Source organism: Adelges cooleyi, unplaced genomic scaffold (genome assembly GCF_023614345.1).
Source record: "Adelges cooleyi isolate 19-005CV unplaced genomic scaffold, UGA_ACOO_1.1 ACOO_flye_CR_arks_rails_tigmint_CR_PRNA_651, whole genome shotgun sequence".
In the NCBI taxonomy this organism is placed as follows: Eukaryota; Metazoa; Arthropoda; class Insecta; order Hemiptera; family Adelgidae; genus Adelges; species Adelges cooleyi.
Window position 1 is genome coordinate 14213487 of NW_026096352.1, and position 15660 is coordinate 14229146.

At 31.8% G+C, this 15660-nt stretch overlaps 1 protein-coding gene across 2 annotated transcripts; it reads left to right on the forward strand.

The window, feature by feature from the left end:
• LOC126844778 (uncharacterized) lies at nt 1-15372 on the forward strand. Of its 2 annotated transcripts, XM_050583186.1 has the most exons (10): nt 3749-3832; nt 3921-4542; nt 11070-11180; nt 11511-11612; nt 11684-11914; nt 12423-12494; nt 12635-12736; nt 12802-13047; nt 13527-13889; nt 15083-15372. In XM_050583186.1, the coding sequence occupies exons 2-10, from the start codon at nt 4532-4534 to the stop codon at nt 15114-15116; spliced, it is 1272 nt and encodes a 423-aa protein (XP_050439143.1). In that variant the 5' UTR covers nt 3749-3832; nt 3921-4531; the 3' UTR covers nt 15117-15372. The 2 variants fall into 2 exon arrangements, with proteins under 2 accessions (XP_050439144.1, XP_050439143.1); XM_050583187.1 differs by lacking the exons at nt 3749-3832; nt 3921-4542 and adding an exon at nt 1-280.
• The last annotated feature ends 288 nt before the right edge of the window (nt 15373-15660 follow it).

Consider the following 15660-nt stretch of genomic DNA (forward strand, 5'->3'; position numbering starts at 1 on the left):
TATTTTGTTTTCACGTATCTTGGTTATCCTTTTTTTTATAAACATCTCAGTACCTCTCTAAGTTGAAAAAAAGGAATAAACACACTACAAACAGCCAATTTAAACGTTTAGTGTCCAGTGATCGAACTACTACGTTTTGCGTGCATGCCTGTTCAGTTTCGTGTAATCGCGTGCATAATTTTGTTCGGTTTTTTGATTTTTTGTTTTTTAATTTAAAATACGCTGTGTGCCGAGTGGTGGCTGAAAGCTCTGAAGACTGAATACTCCCGAAAAAAATAATGTAAGTTTTATTCAATGTTGGTAAAAAATGTATCATAATTGTGTAGTATTGTTCAGTTTATGTGATAGTGGCTTGTTGAATGTTTTTTTTTTTTTGTAGGTCGTGTACAAGGCATTTTCCCTGGTTAATTGATTAATTCATTTTAAATTTGATATCAATGTTTTTTTGCCCTTGAATTTCATTTAAAAATTGATTTTATTTTTACGATGAAAATTTTAGTTTTCAAAATCAATTTTAATTTTATTTCATCATAATTTTGATTTTTAATATTGATTTAAATTTTGTTTTTAATTTCAAATTTATTATCAACAATTGGCTTTAGGTTTTAATATTTTTAATATATTTTACTGTAGACTATTCGAAATTCGAATTTCAAACTATAAAAAGAGTCCAGGCAAGTGGCGCTGCTAACCGGAAATTAAAAAAAGGAAAAAGAAGAAAAAATTGAAAATGACATTAAAAAAACAAAATGCATATCTAGTTTTTTTAAGTCAGACTTATTTCAAAGCGAAAATAAAGCTTCTGATACTTTTGAGACAATTATTAATCCGACATCCATGAATGATACTAGTGCTGAAAAAATAGAATCTTTGAATGCTGAAATTTTTACAACAGATTCTCAAATTTGTGAAAATGCTTCTGTCATGCTTAATGAAGAAAATTCAAATTACTGTGCTTCGCATCTTGTTAAATTAAATCAAATACCCTATTCTCCTCAAATTCAAGATAGTTCTGAAACGGAGACAACTCAAAATTCACCATTTGAAATGATGACTGATATTGGATTATGGCCTGAAAATATGGCGTTAAAATTACTGACTTAAACCAAAATCTCTTCCTGAAACCGTGGCTCACGTTACAAAATATAAAATTTTTATGAAAAATAGATTTTTTATGCAATATAGAACTTTTATGAAATATAGGAATTTTATGTAATATAGAATTTTTTATGCAATATAGAATTTTTATGAAAAATAGAAATTTTACTAAAATAAGGAATTTTAAAATAAAATATAGAATTTCTAGAAAAATTAAATTTTTGTGAAATTTAGAAATATTATAATATACAATATAGAAATTAAAGAAATATAAAAAAAATTTAAACTTTAGAAATTGTATAGTAAAATATAGAGTTTTTATGTTGTATAGAATTTCTATAAAATATAGAAATTTTATGAAATATAGAAATTTTATAATAAATTATATAATTTTTATGTAATATAGAATTTTTATGAAATATACGAATTTTATGTAATATAGAATTTTTATGAAATATCAAAACTTTATGAAATTTAGAAATTGTGTTATAAATATAAAATTTTTAGGAAATTTAGAAATTTTATAATACAATATAGAATTTTTATGAAAAAAATAATTTTTATGAAATTTAGAAATTTTATAATGAAATATAGAATTTTTATAAAATTTAGAAATTTTATAATAAAATATAGAATTTCTATGAAAAATAAAATATTTATGAAGTATAGAAATTTTATGAAATATAGAATTTTTATGAAATTTAGAGATTTTATAATACAATATAGAATTTTTATGAAATATAAGAATTTTATGAAATGTAGAAATTTATATAAAATAATTTTATGAAATTAAATTTATGAAATTTAGAAATTTTATGAAATATAGAAATTTTATGACATAACATTTTCATGAAATATAAAAATTTTACAAAAATTATAAATTTTTATAACATTACAGTTTTAATAAAATATAGGAATTTTATGAAATTTAGAAGTTGTATAATAAAATATAGAATTTTTTAGGAAAATAAAATTTAAAAAAAAAGAATTTTGGTGAAATATAAAAATTTTATGAAATTTTGAAATATTTTATTATACAATATATAATTTTAAGAAATATAAAAATTGTATGAAATTTAGAAATTGTATAATAAAATACAGAACTATTATGCAATGCAGAATTTTTATGAAATATAAGAATTTTATGAAATTTAGAATTTTTATGATAAAATAGAATTTTTTATGAAATATAGAAATTTTATGAAATTTAGAAATTTTATAATAAAATATAGAATTTCTATGAAAAATGAAATATTTATGAAGTATAGAAATTTAATGAAATATAGAATTTTTATGAAATTTATAGATTTTATAATACATATAGAATTTTTATAAAATGTAAGAATTTTATGAAATTTATAAATATTTTAATAAACAGGAATTTATGAAATATAGGAATTTTATGAAATTTAGAAATTTTATAATAAAATATAATTTTTTATGAAATATAGAGATTTTATAATAAATTATATAATTTGTATGAAGTATAGAAATTTTATAATAATATATGGTAATTTTAAAATAAAATACAACATTTTTGTGTAATGAAGAATTTTTATGAAATATAGGAATTTTATGTAATACAGAATTTTTTTGACAAAAGTTTTATGAAATATAAAAACTATGAAATTTTGAAATTGTATTGTAAAATATAGAATTTTTATGAAATTTAGAAATTTTATAATACAATACAGAACTTTTATGAATATTAGAAATTTTATAATAAAATGTAGAATTTTTATGATATATAGAAATTTTATAATAAAATATAGAATTTCTATGAAAAATAAAATTTTTATGAAATAAAGAACTGTTATGAAATTTAGAAATTTTATAATGAAAAATAGATTTTTTATGAAATATAGCAATTTTATAATAAAATTTAGATTTTTTTAGGGCACTTGGGTTCTCTCAGTATATTTTGTCTTTGATGCAACACTAACGCCATCTACTTTAAATATAATTGTACCAAATACCGTTAAAGCGTCTTGAATACACGTTATCTACCTGTGATAACCGTGGGAGTACTCGGATTCTCACAAAAAAACAAGAAATTTGATATTTCATAAAACTGTGGGGGCCACGGGCCACGTAACAAATATTATTCACCCAGAATGTAATGATATGATCAATATTTATAAAATTATTGACTTGGTACACAGCAGTATAGGTATAGTAGTTCTTACTTTACTAGTTTTACCCCTAATAAAAAAAAGTAATGTTATACAATTTACCGTCGCCGGTCTCAGATCCCTTTATCACAATAATAATTACACAAAAGAAAAAAATTAAGTACATCTACATTGATAACCTATTATTTTTTAGAGGAACTCACAAAAAATAATATTACTTTTGTAAATAGGTACAGTTGATTTAACCAAATTGTAAGTTTATCATTTTAATTTCCAATGCTATATAATTTAAATTCTCTTATTTTAAATTTATAATTTATTTTATCATTTAGATTTCTATAATCATTTTTTAAAACTGCAACTTATCTGATTCTTATACTATGTCTTATACTAGGTTGTCACATTGACAACCTGCTGAACAGTTCACTTTAATAAACATTCTATTATTATTATCCACTAGTTGTCAACTAGAAAAAATGTAGTTGTCGCATAACGTTTTTCAATGTCTAAAACATTATCCAACAAACTGTAACCATGTCAACGAACGCGCATATATATCAAACAAAATTTCAACATCTTTTTTGTAATATTATACTAAAATGGTATGCAACACTAACGTTATTCGTAAATAATGAATTGAACAAAAAATTAACACAAAAGACAAACTAACCCCCCCTGTTGTTCCAGAAGATATGAATCGGACCAAACCTTCGCAAGGGCCGTCGCCAAGGTCGATGTTTGGAAGCTCGGTCAATAGTCGTCCGCGGCTGTCTTTCTCATCTTCTCCTTCTGATGTGGTCTTCTCAAGATGGGAATACCACGAGTCGTCGTCAACATCGAAAGTTGGAAACTCTTCCAAAAACCATCATCCCGAAGTCCCATATCGCCAGCTGCCGGTTCACCTAAAGTCCGAGGAACTTGGCCAGGCGAAGCTGACGTCAAATTGACACGGGCTGTGGATACACCGCTGAACGGCGGTTTATCCAACAGCCGTTTCCTGACTGTTTCCTTTTCTATCCTCAATGCATCCGGGGTGAAAAACGCCAGAAACGACGATCGATAGCTTTTCAGGCATCTGGAATAGTTTGTTCAGCAAAATCTGACTGTGGCGTATAGAGAAAACTGTGCAGAGTGCAATGGGTAGCAGGTAAATGGCAATTAAACGTATTCAAACGGCGAAATTCGTAAAAAGTTGAGCAGTGATATCCGAGTAGCACCAACTTGAAACGGCATAGGCGAAAAACATCTAACCCGACTGACCAGGAGTGTGAAACTTCCCAGAGTTCCCGTCGAGGGTCGTTATGGAAGCGAGGTAAGAGAGCCGCACACCGACGATTGACGAGTTTTTTTTTTTTAATATTTGTATGCTGTTAATATATTTTGTTCTTTGTGTTATTTTTTGTTCAACTCATTATTTGCAAGTAACGTTATTTTTGCATATCTTTATTGTATACATATTTCTTCTGTCCGCGTGTAAGCATGCAAACTCCTCCTAAACGGCTGGACAGATATTTATGAAATTTTGTGTGCGCGATTAAGTTGATTCGAGAAAGGTTTAGATTCACAATTTGATCCGATAGAACACGTTTTTAATTTTTAATTAATCAAAATGATTAACTATGATTATCAATAGTATCAATAGTTATCAATACATCTCTTTGGTTTCTCATACCACAGGGATACAGTGATCCGATCAGCTGATTGTGTGTCTATTCTAATTTTCTGTCTTTACTAATTTGACGATTTTGCTACCTATTTAAATTTTTGCTGTATAATTGTTTTTTATACATCGTGCAGCTTGATCATTTTGTTTGATATTTATACGCATGTGTCATAGTATAAGAATCAGATAAGTTGTAGTTTTAAAAAATGATTATCTATAAACTAAAATACTTAATTTCAAATAGGCGATTTCGAGTAGGCCACTTGATCTAGTTATGAATTTCTTTTTGTTATTGCTACGTTTTACTTTCCGCACCGGCCCCGCCCGACTGCACCACACATAGTTTTCGCTGGCGGCCGTAAATTAGGCATATTTAAGATATAGTTTATATTTCAAAGTCGATTATCTCTGGAACTAGAACGCATTGGCACAAACGCTCGAACACGGGTCTTTTTATTTTTCATAAATAACATTTAATCGGAATTTTAAGAAAAGCCGTCACTCTTTCATTCTGTGACCTCCCCTTCTAAAACATATTTTCAATAATCCTTAATTATGTTTGAATAAGCTGTGTGAATAGTAAATCCCTTGTACAAATTGTCGAGAATTCATGTTAATAACATTCAAACTGAAAGCACGTATTGCCGTGCTCTATTGGAATTAAGACGAGTCGTTTTTTTTTACCTCTACTAATGTGGAGGCCCGTTGTGTTTAAAAGTCAGCGTAGTGGATCGGGCATAGTAGCGGAACATATTGGATCAGGGAGGTAACAGATCATCAGGATTATTATAAATTACATTATTACATAGTATTAATAACGCTTGCTTCAGTGCGAAAATATATTAGATAAATTGATATACATTCACATTGTTTTGAGTTAACCGTGAAAGGTACAAATCCATAGATTGATATTTTTTTTTTACATGGGTAACCAAATATTCATCCAAATAAATGAAAATAATTACACAACGAGCACAATTAAATGAACAGTTAAATTTATCCAAAATAACTGACCAGGTGAATGTTGCCAATAAACCGCGATTAAGGACAAATATTAAAATACTACTAAAAACATTTGGCCACAACATAAAATTAAGACTGTACTATCATGATATATCGCAAGGAGATTATAGATTGGAAATAATCATTATCCAAGAGCCAGCAGACTAAAGCACATTCCATGTTTTATACTTTTAGCCGTTAGGCTTTAAGTAGACTGTAACCGCATAATGATGAGTTATTTAATTGGTGTTTACAATCATTTTTCCCGAGGCTTGTAAAGTAAGTTATACATAACCGATCGGCAATGTGGTTATCAGGAGACTGCGCCCGAGTCTTGAACAGGCCTATTTCTAAGCATGTACATTACCAAAAATTACTAGAAAAATTAGTTGAAACCCAGCTCTTAAATCAGGTCAAGCGAAATTCGATAAGTGAACCACAGGGGTTTCGACAAAATAAATCAACCGATACAAATTTCGTGCTATTTTATCGATTCCTAGTCAGTGGATAACATAGCCAAGATTACCCAAAATGGTACAGTTTATACCGGCATAAGAAAAGCGTTCGCCGCACTGCAGTTGACCACAGGACTAGAGGTCGGCACATCTGATCTTTGAGTAAGACATTTCCTAGTAATCTACAACCGAGGGGGTCAAGACCATGGTCGTGTAGGTCACATCGATCTCGATGATACTTACAATGTTCAACTCAATACTTCACTCGAAAAGGTGACTAACACCGCTATGGCTGTAACCAGCTCCGCCGCTGGAAAAGTAACACGATACGATTTTTCTGGCTTGTATTTTGTAATTGATTCGACGATATGTTTACGCTGTTGCGATAGGTACGCGGCGGCGTTTATCGATCACGGTGTCGGTTATGTGATTCTCAATAATTTTTTTTTTTCATCGCTAAACATTTTTTTTTTTTTTTTTAATCTCGATGATACTGGCGGACACGAACAACTGTCGTGTTGCGTTCGTACCGGAGCGCCGGTTTTTCGAAATATGAACAGAATCGAAGGGTTGGACACCACTTTGGAGCTGGACTACGCGATAACGTTGCCGGCGGATCGGGCGCAGGCGGTGCGCGAGCAGTTGTTGTGCAAAGGGGTGCCCGGAAGTTGCATCAAACTGGTGGACTTGGCGGCAAACAGCGGCCACCTAACCGACGACGGCAATGCGAACCCGAGCCGTCGCCAACCCCGCGTACGGTTCATGCCGAGTTTCGTCACGCTGGGCACTTGCGGTAACGGTCAGTACAACGTGGTGATGCGCCGGCGAACGGCGCCCGAAGCCCGCGAAACCGTTTGGATAACAATGGCCGCCGACTACACGGTAATGGCGGCGCCCGAAACTACGGCTCCGGCCGCCGCGCAACAGCCGATGCCCGTCGGCGATCCAGTCTGCAAACCACAAGAAGAAGATGATGATGATGATGGTGAAGGACAGCGACACGTGACCGAAGTGACCGCCGGTCTCGCCAACACGACGATGCACGACGACGACCACGACCGAGTGACGTTGAAGCGTTGTCAATGCACAAGAGTCGATTGCGACGCGTACCGGACAGCCGTAATGGAATATCTAACCTCGAAAGAAAACAAGTGCATCTACAAGGAGATAGCGGACGTATTGTTTGTGCGTGACGAAACCAAAAACACCGATCAAACACCAAAGGCTTCCGCCGACGGCGGCAATAGAGCCGGATCGACGGACGACACTAATTCAGCGGTGGCCGCAAAGGCCACCAGCAGCGGCCATACAAAATTAACTAATGTGGATTCGATGAAAAAAACCTCGTCGGATTTTCATTCCAAGTCGAACGAGCCCGACAACGACGACAATGCTGTTCTTTCGGTTGACGGCGAACCTCCAAGCAAGGCGCCAGACGAGGCGGCCAACGCCCAAAACGATTCCAAGTCGATTCCATGCAATTTGGAATCTCAAAAAATTAAATCGTACCAATCGCTTCTTCGGGCCAAGAAAACCACCAAGAACACCAAGAAAACGGCAAATCGTTCTATTTTCAAAATATTGTTAAAAAAAATATTTAATATTTTAGAATATTAATAAAAAATGAACGGAACGCTTTAAAAAAAAAAAACAGTACAACAGGGGCGGTGATATTGGGCCGGAGGAGGTCTACAGGAATTTATTACAACTGTTGCGATGAAATCGTTTTCAAATAAACGCTACGGTGCGAATCTGATTGTTCATTAAGGGGATTGAAAACGGTCTCTCGGTCTGTGTTAGACCAAAAAGGATTTATTAAGACATTAGGTATAGGCAATTTAGTGCAAAACTTTAACTTGAAGCTTAAACTATAATGTGGAGCTATTAGTTAAGAATTTTAGAACACTTGTTTGATAGTTAATTTATTTTTCTGACTATGTTAGAATACACAGACAGTAAAAGTATATTAAAAACGGCACAAAAAACAATTGTTTACAATCGGGGATACTATTCTTAATGAAAATGACAATGTGTACTTCAATCATTGTCAGAATTGTCGTTTTAGATATTTTATCAGAAGCATCTTGAATTCATGGTTCCCAATCTAACAATGCACATAAAAATCAGGTCAAATACTGTTGGACAAAAAATGTTTCATTACATTTTTCAACCATGCTCTAAATGCTGTAGGAGGTACCCACATATCATTTTAATTTACAAACACGTTTAACTTTAACCAAAGCAACACACTTATTCCATATCAGATTTTCATGGTCATATGTAAATACATATTATAATTTCCCTCGTTATTATACTATTATAAACCTTAACTAATATCAACATAATTGTAGCACATTTTATTTAAATATGTCAATTACTTTGAAAACAACCGAAAATTAACTACAATTTTAAATAATGTTAAACATCTTTAATTAATGACTAAAAAGAAAAGCGTGGGCTCTATTCAACAAAGTCCCGTATAAATTTATCTGATAATGTTTTATATTGTGAGTTTTTTTGTAATTTAAATTTGGTTCAATATTAGTGTGTGATACGTAAAGAAAAGCATGTGACATGTAAAAATTTGTTTTTTCATTGGATCATAGTCGTGACTGAAAGGGTTACATATTGCCTATATACAACGTACTAACATCAGGGTTTCCCCAAGACCGCAGGTAGGTTCTGAGAATAGCGCAATGCCGCACCGCCCGCACCGCTACAAATCTATCTTGATAAAACATACTAATGCTATTGCGACGTATACTTTAAGCTTCACACCCGGGAAAACCCTATAGTTATTGTTTTTTTTCTTGATAATCCAGTCTCGCGTGAGGGGCCGCACGCGGCATCTAAAAATCATTTACATTTCATTTGTGAAACTTTTGTTGAACACTCAAGACAGAGATTCACAGTGTTTTCTCGTTGTAAGTGTTATTGTTTATGTTATCGTTTTGTGTTCGTTTGCATTTAAAACGATTTTTATCGTAAATAATAAACAATCCAATTGGTACAGTGTGATAGGGACGGAAAAAAAGGAATAATCAAGAAGACGCCACACCGCTCATGTTAAACGAGTAAAGTATAAGCAAATTTTTACAAAATCTTAACTTAAAGGTTAAACTGTGATGTGTAATTATTAGTTCAGTAAGAGTTAGGACACCTTTTTGGTAGTTAAATTTTTTTTCGGACAAACGCAGCATCCTTGACAGCGATTTAAAAAAAAAAAATCTGCCGACTTGAGTTTCACGCGGATTAATTTTTCTCAGACTTCATATATAGTCAAGGAAAGATATTCATACATATTATATATGACAAAATTGTCTGTGCTCCAACATCCGTATTTTTCGATTTACCAAATATAACCGACGCTATATCATTTTTAAAAAAGTCAAAAAAGTCCTTTCTCAATTAATTAATTATTTATTAACTGGTGGAACACTTAAAAAAAGATTTCATTTATTCTGTGTTCATACCTAATAGTGATCCTTTTATAGATCAGTTACATCTTTAGGTGCTTCCATTTTGTTGAAGACTTCTGTTTTGCTATAGTCTGGTAGAATTGTGTTTTGTTGCAACACGTGTCCCAAAAATGTGATTTCTGTTGTACGAATTGCACATTTTTCCTTATTTAATGTTATCCCTGTTTCGAGTAGGTAGTCTTTTAAGGATTTTCTTACAGGACATCTTGAGAAATGGACCGAGTGCTGGTAGGTGTAGGGAAATTATCATTTTTCGTTCATTCCGGCTTTGATTTTAAACTTTGACACTGAAAACGTGACTGTTAATTATTTTATAAAAAAAATAAATATATGTGCGTCTAAAAAACTTCTGTTAATGCAACAATATATATTATCCTTGTGATTTATGAAATATTATATTGGCTTGTATAAATTATTTGCTATATTTTTTTTTATATACAGCACAATATGTATAATTACCGGTATATTTGTTGATTTTATCGGCGTTCCGTGAAATTTAAAAACTCTAATGAAATTGTTGTTGTTGTATTTTTTTTGTTATATATATTATGTTATTTGTGTATATTTATTGTGTTAAGTGCCAATAAATAATAATTTGTAAATTTATCAAAACTAACTAGTTTAAAAAAAATTTTCTACGCATAAAAAAATCAAAGGTTTAGCGTTAATGTAAGTATTGTCTGTTAGTATTGTTAAGTATTGTAAGTTTCTTAAGGATAAACAAAATTACAGACTATTTGTTAGGTTTTTTCAATTTTTATGGACTACGCTAAGTTGTAGTTACTTGTGAACAGAAGCTTAATGCTTATTAAGCTTCTAATTACTATCAGAATTATTACTAACTATTAACTATTACTATTATTTACTTTCAAAGTACTTATCATGAAACGGCCAACAGAATCAAAAAAGGTTAACTAGGTATATTTACACATACATATATCTACAATTTGTTCAGTATGCCAATTTAATAATATAAATTTCCCCGCGTTGCCTAATATACATAAATAATTATTAGAAGAAAAACTGACTTTAATTATTACATTTTACTATCTATTTCAAAAACACTAGAATACATATTTGTTTACCTAGTTTAAAAATACTTTATTCTATAACATCATTACCATCATGTGGCTTAAACACGTCTTGAAGACCCAAAACTGCCTTTGTGAGATGGTTTCTAGACGAATTCGATATTCCATTACAACAAATCGAATTAAAATGTATTCTACTTTTGTTGCAGGCAAAATATGACACCGAAAAAGATAATCGACCGTTTAATGATGAAAGTTACACAAAAAGCCATTGTTCTAGTAAAAAGATTGGATGCTGAAGATATTGCCAAGTTCAAAGCGTAAGTAGTTAATTTAATAATTTGATCTCTCGTAATCTATATCAAGTTATATTTTAACTTAACGTCGATACAGAACAACACAAATACAATAAGTAAAAACGATAATATTATAAAAACTACCGAAACATAAGTTAATAAAAAGTGTACAATTTAACTTGAAATTATGATGTTAAAATAGTAAGTATATAGGTACTTGAAAATCGTACTTGTGTCGTTCGTGTACAAATTAGAAAGCAGGGGGAAAATATGCATCGCTTGTGGTACCCCTAGGGCGCAAATAACACATTCGAAACAAAGCCATTTATTATTATTTTTCGCATTTGTTATTAGTGAATTGAAGAACGAAAAGACTGAATTTTCTCAACATCCAGCCGAACTAGAACCTTGTTCGAAAAGAAGAAAACTAAACGATAGTAGAGACGATACACCAAAGTGGGTTTTTTTTTTTTTTTGAAAGCATCACCAATACGTTTAAATCGAATTTGTTATCCATTTTTTTACAGTTGCTTGATCGACAAATGTGCAATCGACCGATCTTCATCTCACATTAGCAATGCCAATACGGCGGACTTGGAAATCTCTGATCAGCTCGTAAATGTGATTAAAGAGTCGGCAATAGATGAAACGATGTTGGTCGAAGACAATCATGTTGTTACTACTAGTAGTCAAGAATCTGATGTCTCTGATCATCTCCAACAGCCAGCTGTAATTAGCGAGAATTGTTTTTTAAGTCTGTAAGTTTCTTAAAGATAAACAAAATTACATACCAGTTGTTAGGTTTATTTAATATTTAAATACATTTTCATGAACTACTGTAGTTTTAAATACTTTTGTGAACAGAAGCTTAATGCGGTGTGTATAGTTTCATAATAAGTAACTTTATTATGAAACGGTCAACAGAATCAAAATGGTGAACTATATTTACACATAAATCTAAAAAATTTTACTGTATGGCAATTCAATAATATTAAGTTCCCTGCGTTAACTAATATGCGTTAACTATTGGAAGAAAAATTGACTTGAGCTATTACATTTTATTATTTATTTTAAAAAGGCTTGAATACATATGTACCTATTAAACTAGTTTAAAAAAAAACTTTATTCTATAACATTATTATATCATCGTGTAGCTTAAACAGGACGTCTAGAAGGGCCAAAACTGCCTTTGTGAGATGGTTTCTTGACGAGTTCGCTATTCTATTACGACAAATCGAATTAGAATTTGTACTACTTTTGTTGCAGGCAAAATATTACACGAAAAGCCGTTGTTCGGGTAAAAAGATTGCATGCTAAAGATATTGCCAAACTCAAAGCGTAAGTAATTACTTTGATACTCTAATCTCTGATAATCTATATCAAGTTATATTTGAACTGAACGCGTTATTAGAAAAACTAACAAAACATAAGTTAATAAAAAGTGTACAATTATTACTTTTTGTGGTATTTGTTGTTAGTGAATTGAAGAACGAAAAGACTGAATTTTCTCAACATCCAGCCGAACTAGAACCTTGTTCGAAAAGAAGAAAACTAAACGATAGTAGAGGCGATACACCAATGTGGGTTTTTTTTTGGGGGAAAAGCATCACCAATACCAATCGAATTTGTTATCCATTTTTTACAGTGGCTTAATCGACGAATGTGCTATCGACCGAGCTTTATCTCACATTAGCAATGCCAATACGGCGGACTTGGAAATATCCGATCATCTCGTAAATGTGACTGAAGACAAAGAGGCGGCAATAGACGAAACGATATTGGTCGAGGACAATCGTGTTGTTACTATTAGTAGTCAAAAATCTGATGACTCTGATGTTCACAAATTTCGAGTAAAAATATTCGATGCTGAAGATATTGATAAACTCAAAGCGTAAGTAACTAATTTGACACTTAATAAATTATACGCTTGCATAACTTGGCGGAAGTTTAGTATTTAAGTAGAAATAATAACACTCACGATAATATGACAATTAACACAACAGTCAACACTATTAAACATAAAATCACACAGTATATAAATAGTAGAGAATAATGTACAATGTACATTACAGTTATAAAAGCATCCGTAATAGAGTGTTGCCAGACATCTAAATACTATAGCTTATATATTATAGTATATTCTAGGTCAAGTGAAATCGGTCTTGTACCAAACAACATCATTATCATCATGTAGCTTAAACAGGACGTCTCGGAGGCGCCCAAAACTGCCTTTGTGAGATGGTTTCTTGACGAATTCGCTATTCTATTACAACAAATCGAATTAGAATTTATTCTCCTTTTGTTGCAGAGGCAAAATATGACACCGAATACGTTTAAATCGAATTTGTTATTCATTTTTTTTTTTTACAGTTCCTTAATCGACGAATGTGCTATCGACCGAGCTTCGTCTCGCATTAGCAATGCCGATACGGCGTACTTGGAAATCTCGGATCAGCTCGTGAATGTGACTGGAGACAAAGAGGCGGCAATAGACGAAACGGTATTGGTCGAGCACAACCGTGTTGTTACTATCGATAGTAGTAATCGAGAATCTGATGACTCTGGTGATCTCCAACGGCCAGCTACAATTAGCGAGAACAGTTTAATCGGCAAGATTCGTGTTCGCGATGTGCGATCAATGATGACCGACAAGATGTTGCGAAGATTTTACATTACGTTCTACGACGTCGCCACAAGGCCGTTTGGCAATAGACGTGCTTCGAAAAAACGCACGTACGTTAAACTCTGCTTGGATTATCTCTTGACGATTCCCGCTCGAAAATCGGTCGCGTTTATTGTTATTTCGGCATACGGGCGCTCCGTACTTTTGGGTAAGGGTTTTTTTCCCAATATTTCTACAACTTTTCAATGTTACCTGTCAAAACGATTTTTTTCATATCCACCCGCCCTTTTGTGAAAAGTAAAATAATTATTTTTATGCAACGCCCCCCCGTTAGTTTTACTAAAATGTAAATACATTTGTTTTCGCGGATAATCGATTTTCATAAAAATAAATTACCGTCTACTTGAAGCCAAACGGCTAAAATTATAAAACGTGGGACATACTTTAGTTTGCTGAATAATGATTGATTCCGATTGATAATCTCCTAATATACCATTATGATGATACCTAGGATAGTGTTAATTTTTGGTTGCGACCAATTCATTTTTAGTAGTATTTTAATATTTGTCCTTAATCGGCGGTTTATTGGCAACATTCACCTGGTCAGTTATTTCGGATAAATTGAACCGTTCATTTAATTGTGTTTGTTGTGAAATTATTTTCATTCATTTAGATGAATACCTATTTGGTTTCTCATTTTGAAGAAAAAAAATCAATATATGGATTTGTACCTTTCACGGTTAACTTAAAACAATGTCAATTTACCTAAGTAATAAGTTTGTACAACAAACAAATAATTATTATAGGTACTGGATATGCACTGAATATAATTATTATTATCTAATAATTGTCCAGATCTAAAAACTTGCCTCAAGACATTTTATACGCACATAGTTTTTATATATATTTATATTTTATATAAAAAAACAACCGCAAGATCGCGCCACTTTCGTGACGCTATTTTGTGTCGTTTTCGAGCTGGGAGGCCAAGGCTAAAAATGCAAATGTTCCATGGTAAAAAAAAAAAAAAGAACATGTTAAACAATGATTGTACTGAGCCTTACTATTTCGGGGATATTAGAAAACCCTATACATTAATATTTTTATATAAATGACTCTGGCTTATAATATGATAGACAAGGCTAAACTGAAGCCCCCGATCTTATTTAATGTCTTTTTGTCCAAGACGTTGGCGTTGACAGAATGTGTAATGGCTGCGTGATTTCGGTTCAATGTCCTTAACACATTATATATATATATTATTATTTTTTATATAAAATATATGATTATGCATTTGTTTTAGTGTTCAAGTGAGGATTGCGAACTATGATGTGTGAGACTTGTGCGCGGCGTCCGTCAAATACTGTTCGTTTCGAGTGTGAAATGAATATGATTTTTTTGTCACAAAATGTAATTAATAAACAGAAAATATTCACTGTTCGATCGTTTTTTTGTAGAACTCGGATTGGTTTGACGAACACCACGAACGTTGTAAACAGACGTTGCCTTCGTAACCGGTTAATGTGTAACTATTTTATGTGTCTTGTGTGTAATTTATGTGAATTCTTTAATTTTTATTATTTTATAACATTACGTGACTTTTACAAAATAAATTTAAAAACTGTGATTATTTAAATTGTTTTTCAAAAATTTACCCTCGACAAGTTCAGGGTTACCGAGAAAAAAAAATTACCAATCAAGTATATTATACAGTTGAATGTCGTCAATATAGAATTATTAATTTAAAAATGTAAGCACAATGCATAAAATAATATACCTAGCAGCACAAATAGAGTACTAGTAATATCATCGTTTACCACCACACAAATCGAGTGCCCAATTTTTGACCTACAACTAACGACCAAACAGTTTTAGCGGCGT

Excerpts from the sequence above, each read along its gene's own strand:
- LOC126844778 (XM_050583186.1), top strand. Across the intron at positions 11,181-11,510 it reads GATATTGCCAAGTTCAAAGC|TGAATTGAAGAACGAAAAGA; the intron begins GTAAGTAGTTAA and ends ATTTGTTATTAG. Across the intron at positions 12,495-12,634 it reads GATATTGCCAAACTCAAAGC|TGAATTGAAGAACGAAAAGA; the intron begins GTAAGTAATTAC and ends ATTTGTTGTTAG.